Genomic DNA, 15,009 nt, shown 5'->3' with positions numbered 1-15,009 from the left:
CTATCGGCGCTGTCCGGTATAGCTGAGTTCGTGTCGGGGTGGTGATTGGAGTCAACACAGTGCCAGAATATTATGCCAATATCATAGAAATTGTGCCATTCGTTGATGTTAGTAACAGCATCGCCAGCTAATGAAAACAGCAAACGACTTACACTCAAAACAATTCTACTCTCCGTCGGCGGGTAAAACCCGTTTATTACGGGTACCCCTACTCGCAACCATATTTGACTATGCACCAGAGGGTAATTTTTACACTTCCCTCGCGGATCACCCTATCCTGTTCTGACGGATATACCCCAGCAAGCTGACCCCCCACCGTCGGGTTAACTCTTTACGTGTACCCGCAGAGAAGTGATTACTCTTCGCTCTGTTACCCACGCAGCCAATGTTTACTCTTCCCTGGGTGGTAGAATTTCAACCCGTTGCCGGCGTATAACCCGTTACTGGCGAATAACCTTACTCGCCAATATATTTAAACCACCCCTGCCGAGGGTACTTTTACCCCCTCTTGTCGGAGGATACTTTACCCCCGTGCGCAGTCTTTACTCGGTATACACGCGGTTCTTACCCGGTCAGTACGGATATATTTCCCCGAAATACAACACGAAATATAACACATAACAGAAGCATGCGCTTTCTATTTTTCTATTCACTGCACAGTCACAGTGCACAATCATTGACGCCTTCTCGTACCATTCGTTCCCTTACTTCAGGGATCCAGTTTTTTTTCTAGTTTTAGCGCTGCAAAAACGTAACCCTCTTAAACACTTAAACAAAGTCCCCTGTCACATATACACCACCATCAAAGCAACGTCCGTGTCTAGGCTCCCATGAAGGGCGAATAAGGGGCAGGCGATGTGGCAGTGGGCCCTGTCACATATACACCGCCATCAAAGCAACGTCCGTGGCTCCCATGAAGGGCGAATAATGGGCAGGCGATGTGGCAGTGGGGCGTGACAGGACCACGCCCTCGTCCAGTTCGACCGCAGTCAATGAAAAACCGGCGAATGAGTCGGAAACCAGGACCTCTCTCTCTCTCGCTCAGTGCTGCAGCTCGCCGGCTGGGAGAAGTTTAGTGAGCACGGCCTGGAGCGCCGTCGGAACATCCTTCTTAACGTCGGAATGTACTACGTATACCGCCAGGAAAGTGGCCGTGTTCTTGATGCCAAGGTAGTAGAGCGGCTGGCAGAACACGGAAAACGATACCGCCCACGTGAGGAGCTGGAGCTCCTCGCTCCCACTGAGGGCGGCGCAGTGCACCCCCTCCACGAAGAGGGCAGCACTACCACCCCGCCGCACGATCACGGGGTATGTATGATGTCCTTCCTCTTCTACAAAAACTGTTTCCAGTTCCTTCAGGGAGGCCACCAGACCTTCGGCGTCGTGGCCTATGCAGAGAACAGAACAATGCGCAATGTTATTCTCATCTATGCCAACACCTAGGCACAGATCACAGCATCAACTCTTACTCGTATGTTACATCGCTACTCAATCACGGGAACAGCTGTCATGTATTGTTTGCACTAAGTATAACTCACTAGATTTTGCACTGAACCAACCAAACACTATAGATGTCTCCTTTCCTGACCATGAAGTAACCGCAAAATCTGAGTCATTTCAATGTACCGAGTCTCACGAAGAGGGTATTTTTCGCCCCAGCACTTGTTTCGATACCGCAGTGAAAACTGATTGGATTGGAGGAAACTGAAGTCATTGGGGGAAGGGAAATGGAAAGCAATTCATTATTTAACCCGCGTCCCGTTGGGGGAGGGGCATTTTGCCCCCCGGTGTTTTTTCGCAAATAGCAAGAAAGCGGCAGCGCGAAGCTCCGCCAAATTTTGGGTACCTTTCCGGACATCAATTTGACACCTTCATCAAAATTTCAGGTCATAGATCACCTTAGGTCGAGTTATTGAGGTCAAACTGAGGTCATGTCAAAAATAGTGTCATCTTTACACGCTCACCAAAGTCAGAGTTATTAATCAATCTTTAAGTTATTTGCATGATTTTGTAAAGAAAAGACGGGCCTACAAAACTGCCATCTCGGATTTTCAAAATTTTAGTTTTCTAAAAAAAATATTTCAAAAAATGATGTTTTTTTAAAATAATGAATATTTTTTATATTTCAAAATTTTCAAAAAAAAAAAAACGGAACATATGTGTTAGAACCCTATCTAGTGCATGTACACTGAAAATTTCAGGCCGATATCACTTTTGGTTACGAACTTATAGCTCTTAGGTGTTGACCGCCTGGTTGATCAATAGTGCAGACCCATCCAAACTTCAAATTTGGCATTTAAATGACTTCTTAGAGTATCCATGGTACAAATAAGAGTGTTAAAGAGTGTTTTAGTGACTTACGCTTGGAAAAATAACCTAAAAACATGTATCGCACAACTATGCGTAGTCATGTTACACATTTGACCTTGCGTGACCTTGAACTCATTAGACCTTGACTTCTCCTACTGAGTTTTCGCTTCCAAGTCTCAGATACACTTTCTAGACCATTACAGGTGGATTCCTGTCTGAAAGTTGACCTAAAAACATGTGTCGCATGACCATGTTTTTCATGTTTGAAAGTTGACCTTGTGTGACCTGACCTTGACCTGACCTTTGATGTGCACCACCCCTTAGGCCCTTCAGTGAGGTCGTGTGTCTGTCTAAGGGCTTCCCTGATAAAAAGAAGCATCTGGAAAGCTTCATTTCAGCAGGCGTCATAGTAAAACATAGCAAAAATGCGATATTTCACGTTTCACCTCGGTTTGACCTGACCCGTGACCTCGATTTAAAATTTATATGCTTTTGAGAGTTCACCACCAGGTCTACCCAACGCCGTTTGTCGCTTGTCGCTACGTCGCGTGGTTCTCGAGATATCTTCGGGGGCCAAAATGCCCTCCCCCTCCCCCAACGGGGGAGGGTCGCCAGATCCCAACGGGGCGCGGGTTAACCTGGCAGTTACTAGGGTTGTTGTTGCGACGGGAGGGGGCGTTAAACGCCCACGGCCGATAACAGACTCCCGAAGCAATAGGTGCAAGGGGGGAGGCAGGCGGCAAAGGAAAGCTATCAACGAGACGAGTTTATAGCACAATAACAATTTTCTTGAAAGGTCTTAGGTCATGTCAAAGAGCATGATGCGAGATGAACACTGGCGTCTCCTTAGCCGTAGAAACCAGTCTATCGGCAGCACCAATGTAACCCAAACTAGCATAATACATTGACAAATGACAGGGAAAGGTGTGATAGGCACAATCAAATGCCAAGCTCAGGTCAAAACGGGTCATGTTAAGTGTGTAAAGGCCTGCGTCACATGCTATCCTACAATTTTGTAGAATTCGATGACGAATCGATGACATCTATTTAGGAAATTTTCCTCAAGATCAGACGAAAAAAAGTTAAAAAGCGTTAACGAGTTAAAAAGGTCAAACTTGAAAGAGTTAACTTTTGATTAAAAACAACTCCTTTGATGCAGCTTGGTGTCTTAATTTCCATCTTTTAACCCTTTGTGAAAGGGGAAGCTATGAATTAATGCGACCTGTCGAATTGGACGTGAGGCGAGGAAAAAAGATGCATGCAAATTACAAATCTATCGGGCAAATTGTTCCCCGACTGTTACTGTCCCTTACCGGGTACGTTGCGAAGAACTTTTTTGAGCTCCCGTAGTGCATCAGCCTGGACGGCCTTGCCGCCCCGAGCGTCCGACTTCAGTCGCGCATACTCTTCCCATATCTGCGGAACAGTGATGAACAATGGTGATAATTATTTTAATTACTAACAGAATATGATGTTGATTGGGGTGAGGAGCACTGACAGAAAGGTTACATAAACAAAACTACCGAAAACATTCCACGCGATTTGAGAATGGACGGATAACGAATATAAAACAGGACAGGACAGAACGAGACTGACGAACAGAGAGGAACTATATAACAATGACTAGGACAAGCTTCACAGACATAGCCAATACATTACTGGAAATTAAACACCAGGCCAACTAAACCCTATTACTGGTGGGCTTTCTGAACCTGGAGTTCGTTTACTGGTGTGTGTGTGGGGGGGGGGGGCGATTCGGCCCCCTTAAGGTCTCTGACTAACCGGCCGATTTCGATGGGACAAACGCCATTCAATTGCCCTCATCGTGAATTATTTGATGTGCTATAAAACAATTTAAAAGTCAAAAATTTGGGTTTACAGTGGCTTTCTCCCCTAATATTTCACGATTTTCACGTTGTCACTAAAAACTCTATGATGTTGTTTTTTATCCAATTAAGATAATGTTTTAGGAGCAGCTACTTGATGAATAGGGCTATGATATATACTCCGGTTTTTATAATATTCGAAAATCAGAAGCGGTCCCAGTATATCGAAATCGTCAAGACGGCCGAAAAGTGTCCAGGAGAAATTGGCCCTGGGGACGACAATGGGCTATACGAAAGGCAAAAAAATTGGCACACGGTGCTCAATAAAAAGTCATCAAATTTCAGGAAGCTGGCTCCAGACGTTTTCTGTCAGATTTGAAAAACTACCGGCGGGGGCCGATCCCCCCCCCCCCCCCCAGTAATAGGGTTAATGTGTATGTGCACGATTGTGCAGAAAATGGCATGCTAAAAAGGGCAAGCAGGTGCGAACAAAAACGTGACTTATGCCCATTTATGCTCAATCGTGAGGTTTCGTCGACAGAAATTCACAATGCTCTGCATTGTCTTGCAATTATTAGGTAAGATACAATATGTTCAAAGTGTCTTTCACACTTTGAACTCCCCGCTGGATAGGATGATGTTATCAAAATGCCATTTTCAGAAATTTTCAGGGCCAATCTCATTCAAACATTCAGGGGTAACGTCGAACTGGTGCAGAAGGAGGTTCTGTAAGTCACATGTCAATATCCGCTTATGAGCAATCGAGATGATTGAAGGGCCAGATTCACCCCCCCCCCCCGCTAGCCGAGCGTGGGCAGTCAGCCATTCGAATTACACATACCTCATTTTCGTTAAAAAGCAGTGGATACTTGGCTTTCACTCCTGCGATGCTTTTTCTTGCGCGTTTGACACCGGCCAGCATCCGACGCCGGTCTGGGAGAGTTATCTTCATCGCTTCCTGCACCTGCGGAGAATCACGCCTTGTCGATAACTTGCCTTACTACTGAATACATTTTAATTTCACTTGAACAAGGAAACACCGCTTTTTATTCTCTTGAGCGTTTTAAAAAGCAGTACTTAGCGCTATTTTACTTTCATCCATATATTGCATAGATATTTTACATTATTGGAGGCCGCAAGACAAGGCACTTGACATGGACACACAAACAGTTGCCAGCCATTATCGTTGTTGCGACGATCAATCACAGACAAAAACGCAGGCACAAAGACGTGACCACAATTATGTATATGTATCAATATCAGCTACAGAAATGACCTATCGAGCATTTAAATACTGAAAAGAAGATTCAAATACGTTTCACGAGTCCAAAGCACATATATGAAATTCGAGTGCAGTGGCCAGGGTCTGCTATTCGTACTTTATACATAATTATGCACATTGAACAGCCCAGGTAACAATTTTACGTTGTTACAAGGTACTAAGAGGGTTGAAAAAGGGTTGTCACAACGTGCCAATTTTACGTTGTCACAACGTAAAAATGCAGACGCCAGAAAACGTCATTTGAACGTAAGCCGAGTATGCAATTGAATGCCGTCGCAACGTTTCGACAACATCGTATTTACGTCGAGTGAACACTTAAATGGCGTTTGTGCAACGCTTTTATAGCTAGCGTATAACCTCTCGACGACCTCATTACGAGCGAGCGCGAAGCGCGAGCGAGTTCTTCGAGGAATACTGGAAAAATCTGAGTATGAGCGGCCCGACACGGCACGGCCCCATTACGCTTTTGACGAACTTATATCTCTGCAGCCGCAGGCCCGATTCACGCGCGGTCTTCCTTGGTGGGTAGCTTCATCCCTTCTGCCTTGAATGAGACTAACCCCGGACCATATACGAGTATGCGTGATGAATGTAGCACGTGGCACGTGCAGAATGAAGGATGTTATGAACATGTTTTGTGTTATATCTCCAAAATGGCTTGGCCGTTTGTGCTCAATTTTGATGTGTGGCTAGACATCACGTGCAATATGCATGGCCCATCTGTAAATTTCAGGATTCTTACCCCGTAATGCAGAAACGGTTGAATCTATCGAGTTCCAATTTGTAGGTATTTGTAGGTTGTTTAGAGCGGCAGCGAGGAGCATAATGTAAATTAAAAGTAGCATAAATATGATAATGACAGTCTCCTCGGAAACTATACATATTTGAGTTAATTTCGTTTTGCTATTTACATCAAACATCAAACATTTGGATATGCTGCAAAACGCTGATGGAAGATTCGGTCGTCACCACTACAGAAATTAACTCAGGTCTGAGCACCAAAAATGACAGAAATATTTGCGAAATGATTGTTGACGACGCTTCCAAGACTTTTTCCGCTTCTAATAAACGATGTATAGGAGTCGAATGACCTGGTGGGGGGGGGGGGGGGCATCCCCGATATTCCGAAGGTGGCGCCGATCACAGGATGACCAATGATGAATAATCAGGGACCAAACAACAAAGCAATTACAAAGCAATTCCTTGTTGGCTGTATGCCAGGAAATGGGGTTAAGGCTTTACACGTACCTGGCTTTCGTTGAGAGTGCCCTTCTTCATGTCGAGTACGCACTCGTGCACCTTCATCCCGTCCACACGGGAGATGTCTGGGAGGAAGTTGGGAAGCTTCTTCGGTGTCTTCTTGCGCTGCTGAACCTCGAGGTCGTCGCATGCTTTCCTCTTATTCTTGAACTTATTGATCAGTGACTCCTTCACAAGTTTCTGTAACATGCACACCATACCAATATTTTGTTAGTAAATATACCTACAAAAAGTTGCCAGCCATTAACGCTGTTGCGACGATCAATCACAGACAAAAAAAAAAAAAAAAAACGCAGGCACAAAGCCGTGACTACAATTATGTACATATATGTATCACTATCAATATCAGCTACAGAAATGACCTATCGGGAATTCAAATACTGAAAAGAATATTCAAATACGTTTCTCGAGTTCAAAGCACATATGCGAAATTCGACTGCAGTGGCCAGGGTCTGCCAGTGTCAGTCACGGTATGACAGCTGCTGTATGTGTTATGACAGGTCTGAAAGCGAGCTTACTCAGTACCTACATGCTTGGCCCGGCACCAAGCCAGACTTGGTGTCATATTCCATAGATGATATTTGAGTTTATTGCTGGGCTTACAGATCTACTGGGTTGATAGTGGTGGGGGGAGGGGGCAGGCCTGGCTTGATATTTTAAGGGGATCTCAACATCTTTTGTCAATTGACTTCGGCTTGTACTCGTTCATTATACAGCAAGCAAATGAACAGAACAAACAACGGAAATAAAAGAATCAGTAGATCATTACATGTCGGTGGCTAATATATTTGCTCAGTTCGCGCACTGGACAATGGAATCGGCGACAGGAGCGTGTAACATTGGAGATTGGTGGGGACGTTGACTATGGTGAACAGTGATAACACTGAGTTGACGATGAGAGAAAGACATTTTATCACATGATTTCCAGAACTCACCAGCCGGTCCGACAGCCGCAGTCCTTTCCCGAACCCAGGGAATTGTTCTGCGACGTCAGCTGCGATAGCGTCTACGTTGTTCAGGTACCTGTTACAGAAAATCATATCAGCGAATGCATTCCGACACAATGAATGGCACAGTGAATTCAGCGTCATGTCTCATAAAACGTACAGTTTAGAATAGAGATGCAAAATGAGAGTAAGTACAGGCACCGCGTTGTGAAAAATTTCAGGCACGGCGTGCCTGAAGCGATGTCTGGCCGCGGAAAGTGTTGGGCTCAAGCTGGTCTAAGCAAGTAAACAACTTCATGAAAGTCGCTTGCGATGAAGCAAATGTATCAGACTTCGTGCCTCTTTCACACTCTTCTGCATCGAAACAATTAGGCACATCCCCTTAACCTTCTACAATGGCTCACCATTAGTGGTCCTATGTTCCCCCCAAATTGAAATGTCTAGCTCATAAGGGATGCACGATTTCCACATGGTAGCATAATGTGCAATGTGCATGCACATTTTTAGGCTCATTGAAATACATTTAGGGGTCGCAGAAAACATGCAACATCCCTGGGATATTAAGTAAAAAGGCATTTACGATGGGTATATCACTGCTTGTAGCCCCACGTACAACTTTCGTAAATAACTTTTCTAGGCTTTTCCAATACAATAGCAGGTTCATGGAATGCCAAGGAGACTAGCTGCCAGGATGCTTCGTTGCTCTTTTGTTTGTTTGTTGGGAAGCAGCGGGACGGTTGCCCCATTCCGGCAGTCCATCCAATGACTGAGGTACGAGTTTACTGTTAAAAACTATGTTGGGCTTCACAGATTATCGTTTTCATACCTGCTGCGACACGTCTTCGTGTACTGTTCATACACAGCAGCCATTATGTCTCTTCGCTCTCCTTTGCTGTGGTCACCGCCGTTTTCCATAGTCTCGCGGACGGATGGTGGAAGCGCTTTCGTGTCCAGGACGAACACCTGCCGGCTAAGAAACAATTACGTCATATACCAATGGCAAGCCACAGCAAATGGTGGGTGAAGGCTGGCGGGTGAATAGGGGGGGGGGGGTATCACTTTATACAGGAAATCTGTCACCATGTTTATTGGATTGGATATTTATAGTGTTGCAACCCAAGAACACGAATTAATATTGCATTACAAACGATACAAATCAAAAGAGTAATGCACCTGTCTTCTTGTTTTCAAATTGTACTCTTAGTCTCTTAGAGCATGAGTATGAACAATATTGAAAGAAGTCGGCTTCCCAATTGTTGTTTCCATGTTACAGCACATACCAGATGATTAGCACATATATACCTCGCACTGGTCCCGGCGTCCTTGCTGGACTCGTTGTCACTGGTCCCGCCGTCGGTGAGAGCAAGCGGGTCCTGTGCCGTTTCGCCGACGGCAGAACTCACAGAGGAAGAGCATGGCACCAAAAGGTCACTGAAAGAAACGAATAGCAATGTTGAATCTTCAATTCATGGCTATGGAAGTATACCGACTTTGTAGCAGTGGCACACCGGGGACGGTATGGTGTTTGTAATGTAATGATACCATTAATTAAATAATATAGTCATTAATTAAACAATATAACAGACAACGAAAAAACTCTCAGAAGAGAATTTCAGCCTGTCGCCAAATGTGTGTGATAATTAGAGATACACAAAGTCCCCATACCAAAGCCCCGCACCGGCTCCGCCCCCGCTCAGACCTTGGTGTGACCCGACCACGACCCGTAACGGTGACAGTCAGGCCTGTGCACCACCAAGGCCCTGCCACCCGGCGTCTAACAGTGTGACCACATGGGCAGGGAGCCCGACACAGCCCGGCAAACACTTCATGCGAGACCCACTCTGCCCCGCCGGGCCTAAGTCCATGCCCCGCGCCAGGCCTGCGGGCTTCAACTTTGCAACTCTAGTGATAATTAACATTTCCGGATGGTAATGAAAGACAAAGGTAAATCAAAAAGGAAAATGAATATGTTAGTAGGGTCGTACAAAGGACTTACTCGATCACTGCTGAATCCTTGGAACAGGAGGGAGTTCCCAAGGCGCCAGGAGAAGCTGTCATCGTCAGGACGGGGATGGTGTCGGCCGTGCTGAGACATCTTTGGATGAATGACACTGGTGGGCTGGAGACTTGGACGGGGACAAGGCGAATCCGTCCGCCACATGGTAGGTCGTCTACTGGGTTATCGATGCGAACATACAATTCGGACTCCTTGTGGTAAAGCTCTAAGCAATAACTGCCAGACAGAGAAAACGCCTCTTTTGCGGCCGCCAAAACATCACCCTTATTCTTCACAGTCACAAGTCGGTTGATGTCGTGTTGCTGCACCACGTAGGTCAGCATGGCGATCGTGGTCCTGTAAATATTCGAATTACACATTTAGCCACAAAGTCTGTCGCGGCCAGGGTTGGGCTGGAAGCCGTGCCGAAGCCAGGACGGTAATAGGAAGCCAAAACCGAAGCCGAAACCAATGGCTTCCAAAATTATAATTTGGAAGCAAAAACCGAGGCCAGTGACATTCAGACCTGAAACGTGGGAAGCCGAAACCACAGGCTAGACTTTGAAGCCGTCTAGCTTCGGCACAGAAGGAGCACGTTACACACGCTCGTTTACAACACGCTCGTTCTCTAACTCATATTTTGGCAAAAACAGCGGATTTGAGCTATGACTTTGACTTTGCATCCCTGATTTACCGCATTTTGCGGTCGTATCCCGCGCAAGTGCACGTTGCAAAATGCAAGCATAATCACTGAAAGTGGATGCTCCCAATGTAAAGATATAAATGTTCATCACACTTACCTATCGTTCTACAGCATCCCGTAGCCGGGTATCAGCCTCCGAGGAACGGCATAGTGGTGGTCATTGATCCAGTACGTGCCGAGGGGCTGGGGATCAACGAGACTCGCACAGTCGAATACATCATATTGATCTGTTCCAGAAATGATAAAAGCTCCCAAGGATGTGTCATAAATGGCCACCTGGTGCTGCACCAGGAATTGTTTGTCCGACTCAACGCTGCTTGGATGTTTGCAAATGCAGATAATCACAGCGACACCAGTGTGCAGCAGCAGAGCTTCACCCGCGCAGTACTTCTCGCCGTTTATTAGCGCCTTTTTGAAAAGCTGTGCCCCTCTCGTCAATGCAGCAGCCGCTTCCGGAACCTCTCCCCTGAAAGGTTGCCCGCCGCTCATACGACCGCGTAGTTCCATTGCATCTGCGACACTCTTCAGCTGATAACGAGTTGCGATGCTCTTGCATATATTTTTACGATTGCGCGAGTTTGCCACAGACCGCTTCAAGGTTTGATGTTTGGCTTCGTATCTCATGCTCCATAGATACCTCAATGGGCCATGTCTCCTCGTTTGATCGGCATAGTGTAAGAGGAAATGATGCTTCGGCGTCAGTTTGAACTCCGGAAAGCATGCGAGAAGGTCTGTCAAAAACTTTTCCACCATCCCTTGCAGGATATCCAAGTCTTGCAGTGACACCGTGAAGACAGTGAGTAGGAGCATGATTTTGATTAACTGCACGAGCAGGGAGTACATCTTGCTCCCAGACACAGCCGATGAGAGAACACCTGCACTCAGGAGAATCAATGGCAAAAGCCTCAGAAGACACCAAGCCTCACTCGCCTGCTGCTTCACAGTTATACCCTTTCCATCACGGCGTAACGGGGCGGGATGATTTGTGTCCACCTGACTGTATGGGAATGACCTGATAGCTCTGTTCACATCGTTCAGAGACAAATCACCGCGAGAGCTCAAACCACCGCACACCAGAGCAATGGTGGACGGCACAACGCCCTCTAGAAGATCATGCATCACATCAGGGGGTATCGACGTCATCGGGTGAAAGCCCGTCAATGAGCTGAACGGACACGTGCTTCGGATGCCGTACGCTTTCGAGAGTGATTCACCGAAACCTTCTTCAAGCAAAAGCTTCACTTTGGAGTCATAATCTTCTTTGGAACGGAGGTCAAACTCTTCCAGCTTCGTCTTTGTTCGTATCTCATCTGCCGTTCCATGACAGTGTCGGCAAATCATTGCACCCCCACTGAAGCACTGTGAAAAGCCCGCCACACTGTGTACGCCCAGATTGTCACCGATCAACACTGCAACGTGTGCAGTAAAATGCGAGCCACCACGAATGTTTGCCACAAAACCGCTTGATTCAAGCTCTTTAAGTTCGGTGATGAGTGGGTCGAGCAGTGTTGCCCATGAATGTGTTGCCAGCAGTGCCTCTCGAAAGACTACCGAAAGGATGATTTTGTTGCGAAGTGCGCTGTTCTTAAGACTGTTCACTGAAAAATAAACAACGCCCACTTTCTGGTTCTTTGCTCTGCTGCCCAAGGGGTTGCCTACTTGAAAACTGTCATAGTAGACTGAAAGAAGCAAACGACCTTCGCTGTTATTATTGTTATGGACGTATCCATCCTGAAGGCCACCAAGTATCCCATCTGGTGATGCAGTTGCATCTTCGCAAGCATTCACTTGCTCGCAGAGTTGTTTAAGCTGAGGTGTAACTGGCAAGTATTGGAGCGTTTCATCTTTCCCATGTTCGTCTGTGCCCAATGTCACAGATACAGGATCAACCGTTTCAAACTCCTTGACAGCTGTGCGTTCTAGGTGGTCGCTACCCTGTAACTTGCTCAGCTCATTCAGAGTCTTGAGTTTATGATAATATTCTTCAAGATGGCAGCATGGTGCCTCCCCACATAAGCTCAGACACTCTTGGATGACTTCTTTCGAAAAGTCCTCAATGAACTCCAGCACAGCATGGCAGCTATTTTCGGTCACATTTTGGGCGCGGAGTTTGATTATGAGTCCTAACAGTTGTTTTCTCACATCGTGAGCACCAGGGTCGTCTTCAACCTTGTCACCAGAGTCAGAATCAATCTCGACACCAGTTTCTTGTTGATTTTGAGACGAAGATGTCTCTGGAGCATTTGAAGCACAACCAGCAGCTTCAACCGGAGAACACTTTCTAGACAAAACATGATCTTTCCAATACCGAACAGTGGTGAACTTCTTGCGACACATCGGGCAATCCACGTGAAAATAAGGGTCTGATCCATGTCGTCGCAAATGCAGGCAAAACTCTCTCAAGTCTGTGTCAGTGGTGACACAAAGAACATGATAGCTTCACATTCATCTGAAACCAATAAGTGCAAAAACATTCTGAGCCAATTGTAAATTCGCCTAACCAAGCATACAGAATTAGCAACACCAAGGAAAGGATCATTAAACGAAGGAAATGAATTTCGTTCGTTATGATCCTTTCGATCATAAGGGCACAACCCCAAATAATATTCAATAAAATATGAACTACGGGTCTTCTGCCTACAGTCATGTGGGCAAACGCACCAGTGATGTCATTTATAGAATTTAGTGAAAATGGTACCAGTCACCACTCAAACCCAGGGCGGTGACCCCACGGCGAAACAGCTTCAGCGCCAGTACCATGAACAGCTGGAACGCTTTACCTGCCGAAGTTGTGTCCGCTGACTCGCTCGACATTCTAGGCGCGACTTGACCGCCATTGGAGGAACCTGATATTTAACATACCACAGACCTAGAGCCCTGATTGTTCATTGTCCTTGAGCATTCTGTCATTGTCAACATTTGGACAGTCCTTGAACTGTCCAAATATTCCTCAAATTTTGATGTATTACAAAGTGAATAGTTGTTGCTACAAACAACCAAAAATCTAGTGATATAAATTATTCCCCGCTTCATTTATAGCTTGGTTTGTGAAAAATTTATGTTTGAAGTTGTGAGCAGACTTGTGCCAAGATCCCAAAAAGATCCGAGATCCAGGATCCGCTGGATCCAAGATTTGGGATCTTGGTGGTTCCTGGATCCAGAATTTCAGATTTTGTCGAGGGATCCTGGGGATCTTGGATCCAGCATTTCAGATTTTGTTGAGGGATCCTGGGGATCTTGGATCCAGCACTTCAGATTTGTCAAGGGATCCTGGAGATTCTAGATCCTGCAGTCTGCACTTCAGATTTTGTCGAGGGATCCTGAATCCTGAATTTTCAATTTGTCGAGGGATCCTGGGGATCTTGGATCCTGCATTTTCAATTTGGCGAGGGATCCTGGGGATCTTGGATCCTGCATTTTCAATTTATCGAGGGATCTTGGGATCTTGGGTCCTGAATCAACCTTAATTGTTTGGAGGGTTTGCATTATGACTCACACACAGAAATATTGAGCGATGTCAAGTTCAATATACTCGTAAATAGTTCAATTAGCTTCAAAGTTCTGCTTCACTGAGTAAAATATCTTTAGTTTAAGTATTTTCGTGATAAATAAGCAAGGTATCCGTCGCACAACGCCATAATAAGTAAAGGCATCAAGAATAAGTTTGTTTTTATACGACGTTTATTGGTTAACTAACAAACATCGGCAGTTTTATTACACCACACAAGCATCTTTACGCAAAACAGGATAATGTAACAGCATAACAGATGTTCAAATACCTAACTGATATGTTTCCATGCAAAGCAAGTGTATCCATACGCGAATGAGTGTTGTGTCGCACTGGTAATTGCGGTACACATCCAGAGCACCGTTCGTTTACGTCAACCCGTGTAAATTTAGCGAAATTTTGAGCTATATGCTGACGGCGGCGGCGCCATTTTCGCAATCTGTCAGTTGTGCGCCGGGGACCGCGGGGGCCGGCGGGGGAGTGTTGTGGCTGCAGTGCGCAGAGTGGGTTTGCCCATTCTTGTGCGATCAGTGAGATAAACAGTGCTGTGGTGTTTATCTAGTTCGATAATAAGCTGAGTAATGAGTGACTAAGTGAATAATAAGTGAAATACTGCATTGTGGTCATCGTCCGATAACTGCAATCAAGAGCGAGTCTGAAATCTGAAGCGGAGCGACATTGGAGGAGCTGCTGGAAATTATCCAGCTTTGTCGGAGTGCTAAGGTGGGCTTGTACTTTTTCAACTGAGCTGCTGTCGTGTTATGAAAATAATGGATGCACTTTCATGCTTTTCTAGGGTTAATTAGGTATAGGTATGCTAATATTTTGCCAGATAGGCAACAGAGAGCCGATGGCTAATTAAATGAACGATAATTTTGGCACAGTGAAGTAGTGCGTACAGATGATATATTTTTTATTTATTAATTAATTACGGGCAGTTGACGGGAGACGGGCGGTGGCTGCGACCTGTAGCGGCGCCTATGCGTTGTGAAATATCAGCTTATATACATGATAAGGTATATACGCTAATCTAACTTTTATTTCCGTCAGATGTGATGTCGATTCTTAACAATAAACGACAAACAAACAAACGTGTTTGCAGCATGGGGTAGGCATTGAGCATCACAATGTTTCGTTGCATTTAGCTAGGCTCGCGGCTGGCGACAACGTCCCGCCG

General features: G+C 45.7%; 1 protein-coding gene across 6 annotated transcripts; it reads right to left on the bottom strand.

Annotated features, from left to right (window-relative positions):
- Window positions 1–564: 564 nt before the first annotated feature.
- On the bottom strand, window positions 565–12,729 carry LOC122364900. Of its 6 annotated transcripts, XM_043335705.1 has the most exons (9): window positions 10,422–12,677; window positions 9,622–9,978; window positions 8,928–9,056; window positions 8,452–8,595; window positions 7,614–7,701; window positions 6,667–6,858; window positions 4,978–5,100; window positions 3,624–3,726; window positions 565–1,388 (listed from the first exon to the last, which is right to left on the bottom strand). In XM_043335705.1, the coding sequence occupies exons 2-9, from the start codon at window positions 9,963–9,965 to the stop codon at window positions 1,042–1,044; spliced, it is 1,470 nt and encodes a 489-aa protein (XP_043191640.1). In that variant the 5' UTR covers window positions 9,966–9,978; window positions 10,422–12,677; the 3' UTR covers window positions 565–1,041. The 6 variants fall into 6 exon arrangements, 5 of the variants coding, with proteins under 5 accessions (XP_043191640.1, XP_043191639.1, XP_043191641.1 ...); XM_043335704.1 differs by lacking the exon at window positions 10,422–12,677 and having other exon boundaries at window positions 9,622–10,168; XM_043335706.1 differs by lacking the exons at window positions 9,622–9,978; window positions 10,422–12,677 and having other exon boundaries at window positions 8,928–9,245.
- Window positions 12,730–15,009: the final 2,280 nt, after the last annotated feature.

This window comes from Amphibalanus amphitrite, unplaced genomic scaffold (assembly GCF_019059575.1).
Source record: "Amphibalanus amphitrite isolate SeventyFive unplaced genomic scaffold, NRLGWU_Aamphi_draft 000706F_arrow, whole genome shotgun sequence".
NCBI lineage: Eukaryota > Metazoa > Arthropoda > Thecostraca > Balanomorpha > Balanidae > Amphibalanus > Amphibalanus amphitrite.
The sequence above is the reverse complement of the archived record's forward strand: the minus strand, read 5'-3'. Positions and strand labels throughout refer to the sequence as shown.

Excerpts from the sequence above, each read along its gene's own strand:
- LOC122364900 (XM_043335703.1), bottom strand. The coding sequence starts at position 12,661 with ATGTGTCGCAAGAAGTTCACCACTGTTCGGTATTGGAAAGATCATGTT.